This window comes from Lactuca serriola, chromosome 4, assembly GCF_051521515.1.
Source record: "Lactuca serriola cultivar US96UC23 chromosome 4, Lser_US96UC23_V15, whole genome shotgun sequence".
NCBI lineage: Eukaryota > Viridiplantae > Streptophyta > Magnoliopsida > Asterales > Asteraceae > Lactuca > Lactuca serriola.
In genome coordinates, this window is record NC_136411.1 from 157427448 (window position 1) to 157431968 (window position 4521).

The 4521-nt window shown below is 32.1% G+C and overlaps 1 protein-coding gene across 1 annotated transcript; it reads left to right on the forward strand.

The window, feature by feature from the left end:
- The first annotated feature begins 281 nt into the window (after positions 1-281).
- Positions 282-1194, forward strand: LOC145100411 (uncharacterized). Its single transcript, XM_079037694.1, has 3 exons — positions 282-587; positions 674-801; positions 943-1194. Exons 1-3 carry the CDS (start codon positions 429-431, stop codon positions 1016-1018), a joined length of 363 nt encoding a protein of 120 aa, XP_078893820.1. The 5' UTR covers positions 282-428; the 3' UTR covers positions 1019-1194.
- Positions 1195-4521: the final 3327 nt, after the last annotated feature.

Consider the following 4521-nt stretch of genomic DNA (forward strand, 5'->3'; position numbering starts at 1 on the left):
AAACTTAATTAGATTAAAAAAAGAAAGATGATGACAAAGAACAACAGCAAAATGTGGATGGTCAGAACTTAGAGAGCCCTTTACCACTAATTAAACAAACTAACTCAAATCAATCGCCACCATTATTACAAAAGCCTACCCCACTCCACAAATAATGAATTTGGCTGAATTTTTTATCTTTTAACATGGCTCAGTTTAGTTAGTTGTGGAGATCGTTTAAGCATGAACTTTCTTTCAATCTACAGATATTGTAATTTATTGTCAACAGACCCATCAAAACATTTATAGTATTAGTTATACTAAAAAAAGGTTCCATAATTTACTACATCTATAAATATTATATATACGTACATATAAAAACCACACAGCTTTCTTGCTTCTAATCTCCCTCCCCACTTCTCCCACACAATTGAGCTCAATAATTAGCGATGGCTGTAAGAATTTCCTCTATGCAGTTAGTCTCGATACATCATAAGCCTAATCGAACACCATCAACTTCTAAAAGGGTATTCATTTCTGCAAAGTCAGACTCAGAAAAGCCATCTTCACCTCCACTTCAGATCAGATCCAATATCAAGCTACAAAAGGTCTGAATCTTCTCAAAAAGATGTCAAGATCAAGTAAGTTGTATGTTATGATCTAAACTGACCTATATTTCAATGGTAATTTACAGGTGTTTGAAGATAAATCTAGTGGTATAGTATGTTACAGAGATGATAAAGGAGAAGTAATTTGTGAAGGATACGATGAAGGACCTAGGATTCCCCAAACCTTGTTTTCAAGATTTTCTTCTCATCAAAGGTATATATAATATGTTTTCAAGATTTTCTTCTCATCAAAGGTATATATAATATATATTATATTGATTTCTTGGCATGCTTTAGATATATACTATGAAGCTTTGAGTATTGATAGATTGATTTTTTTCGTTTGAAATCTCAGAGATGGAGAAGCCATGATACGTCTCCTTAAAAGAAGTCTTCTTTTAGTCATAGGAGGTGCTGGTAAAGTCAACTAATCATGGAGTACTGCTGACCATTTCTAACATGTATAATCGTTGTTCTTTTCTTATGGTGTTCTTAGTCCATAGAATTCGAATCAAACAAAAGCTGTAATTATCAGGTCATTGATGAATCGACTTTGGCTATATATGTACGTAGTTTGTTTATAAAAGTCGGAATTACTTGTATGGAATTCATGAGTTTATTTTTCTTTTTCATTTTTTTAAGGCAAGACTTTTGTCGGTTTGTGTGCCAATGAAAGCTAGTTTTGACTTTTGAAGGAAAAAAATAATGAATTAATTTAGAATGGATCTGTTTGCCACTGATTGGGTTAAATAGTGAAGGAAGGAGGAAGGTACAGAAATTATATATATATATATATATATATATATATATATATATATATATATATATATATATATATATATATATATATATATATATATATATAAAATCCCGTGGGCATGAATGAACAGTAAAGTTTTAACTTTCTTACTTTGGCCACAAACTTTTATAGTGGTAATACATTTGCCTAGTTGTTTAAAGTTATTATTTTTTGGTTTTGTAACACTTTTATAGTTTTTTTCAAAACTGCCCCCTCTGTTTTTTTCTTTTATACTTGCGCCACCACTTTTCCAACTCTGTTGACTTTGGTCACATTTCTTTGTGTTTTATCCATTTTATCTATTTTTTCAATTCAAAACTCAATTAACGTCAAAATTCTATTCACCTCATGCGGAGCATGGGCTTCTTCTAGTTATAAATTAAATTTTAATATTCCAATCAACAAGCTATGTGAAATATATCTAAAATAATCCATGTTATTAAAATTAAAGTATTTTATGTTAATGATGTAATATAATCAAAATAAAATAAAAAGTTCTTAATAATGCTACGTACGTACAAGCTTGTATAAACATGCATAAGTATTAAGAAGGGTCAATAACCTAGCAAGGTATCTAACTTTAGTTTTTGTTTATATTTAGGTAATTATGTTTTATTTCGTATACGTTTTACCATTAAACTTGTTTGATCTTTTTAAAATAGGGTAATATAGTTGGTAATTACCGATGATAATACCATATTATGGATAGTTTTGTGAATCGGTCAAATATGTACGAAAAAAAACATGGTTACCTAAATATGGACAAAACCAAAGTTCCTTACCCGTTTTGGTAATATTAGGTTTTTTATGCTAAATGCAAGTAGTCATAAGAGACACCGATGTGACATGGAATCAGGTTATCCGATCTTGGTGTCAGATCTGGATTGTAGATGTGAAGTAGGTGTTGTTAGTGGGTTCCCAACTTGATTCCTAACTGTCATTAGAGAACAAAACCATTAGACCGCCTCAGGGACTGTAACTCGGGACAAGGATCTGACGCTAAAAATAAATCGATGTGTATGTGGAGATGGTCAAGTCTTGGGCTGTTTAGTGCTCGTTTTTCGATCACTAAATGAACTAAAAAGATTATTTTTGTCCCCGAATTTTACAATTTTTGTTATTTTTTTAAGCTTAAAAAGTTAAATTTATGTTAATGAATATAATGACCTAATATTTCCCAGTTGATATTTTTGTTCCCATTTAGTTGGGTTTTTGACCTGTCTTGCATGGGTTCCTCATCTCTTATTCTACAGGACGATGAGAGTTAGGCTTCTTCTTATGAAGTCTAAAGTTCTTAAAGGAATTGACGGCTCATTAACTTGTTTTTACAAGTTCACCTAAGTTTTTTAGGTCCCCTCCTCTTATTCTACAGGTTGGTAGGAGATGGTTTTCTTGCACGAATATAGCACATTGTGCTTTGCATCGGAATTGACGGTATTCATTTTACTTGTTAATGCAAGTGCAACCTGTGTTTCATGGGTTCCCCACCGCCTAGTCTACGGGTCATGGTGGGAGTTTGACTTCCTCTTATGAAGTTCAAAAATCTAAAAGGAATTAACGAATTTTATCTTGTAAATACAAGATTGCCTAAGCTTCTTAGGTCCCCACCACTTATTCAATAAGTCTTGGTGGGAGTTGGACTCATATTATAATGTCCAAATGGTTTCTGCAAGGAATTGACGGATTTGAAAGAAGATAAATTCATCACGAGAAAATAAGGCGAATAAAAGATGTTTGGCAGATTGACCACGTCTCAGTGTTTTCATCATATCCGGCTCCTCGGGACTCCGACTTAGGCGATTCAAGATGTTTCGGAAACTAGACACAATTATCTACAAGTTTCGTGTTTTGAGTTTTCACTAATTCAGTCGTTTTCCAGTTCAAAATCGACTTGGAAGTTGAAGTTAGTTTGCTGGACGAAAATCAAAAGCTAAAGTAAATTTTGAAATAAAGTTGAAAGATAAAGGGCTAAAGTTGTAACATGCTGAAAGTTGAAAGCAAAGGGATAAAGTTGTGCAATGCTTGAAGGTTGGAGGATCATTCATGTAATTTGTTAGGCGATCAAATGGGGGGTGGCACGAATAAAAAAAAAATACGCACGGAAAATACCTACGAAGATAAGATGGCCGCCATTCCTTCAGCCACCACGATTGTTGCGATTGAAGAGGACATATGACTTCGTTCTTGAGGCTACATATGCAGCAATCACATATACGAAGTAAATCAATTTGGTCCTCTATTTGACTTTCTAGTTATTTTGTTTATTTATTTACTTTTGTTTCTCCTGCTACGTAACTTGCTTTCGGTTCATAACTTGTTTTTCATTGTGTGTTAGTTTTATGGTTGTTTTAAATATGATGTTTAAACTTTGTTTATACACTGTTATCAATTTTAATTTTATGGAGTAATAATCTTTAGGGTTTGGTTGACTAGGGTGAGATGATAATTTTAATGTAGTTGATTTTGTTTGAACCAATTTTGTTGAAATCGAATAGCATATTCAAATGTGTTCTTATTTTAAAAATATAAATTTTGATGGGTAACTTTGATTTTGGCTAACACTTGATCAATGTTAGTTAGGGTTAAGTTTCTTGGTTTAAATTTAATATTTACATGCTTATATTGACTTCGAGAGAAGCTTTATTTGTGACGTCGTTTGAATATGAATGTGCGGTTTCGTTATATCGCTTAAACTTAACATAGACGTGTGTTAGGGCATTTTTAACAAAACCATTGGACTTAATGCTTTTTTAAAATCATAAACTACATAGAGATATGAGTGAATGTTTTTTTTATCGAATCATGAGACCGAGAGGTAATTGATAACTTTTGTTGGTGTTAAGTTATTCGTTTCTATATAATTGGTTTGACAAATTAGTTGCATTAGAAGAATCATTGAACCCGTATAAGTCAACCGAATCCCGTTTTTCTCATAATTCTTAAATTGTTCAATTGTTTTCTTTGTTTGTTCGATTATTTTAGTTTTCATTTTTATCTTGGTGAATTTAGTTTAATTTTATTTTAGTTGTTTCCTTAGTTTAATAAAACCAATCACTTTTGCAATCAATTGCCTAGTTCACTCTTCCTTAGATTAGGATAGTCCCTGTGGGTTCGATATCTGGTCTTACGACTATA

Coding starts and splice junctions, on each gene's coding strand:
- LOC145100411 (XM_079037694.1), top strand. CDS start 429: ATGGCTGTAAGAATTTCCTCTATGCAGTTAGTCTCGATACATCATAAG. Junction 588..673: donor CCAATATCAAGCTACAAAAG/GTCTGAATCTTC, acceptor GGTAATTTACAG/GTGTTTGAAGATAAATCTAG. Junction 802..942: donor AGATTTTCTTCTCATCAAAG/GTATATATAATA, acceptor TTGAAATCTCAG/AGATGGAGAAGCCATGATAC.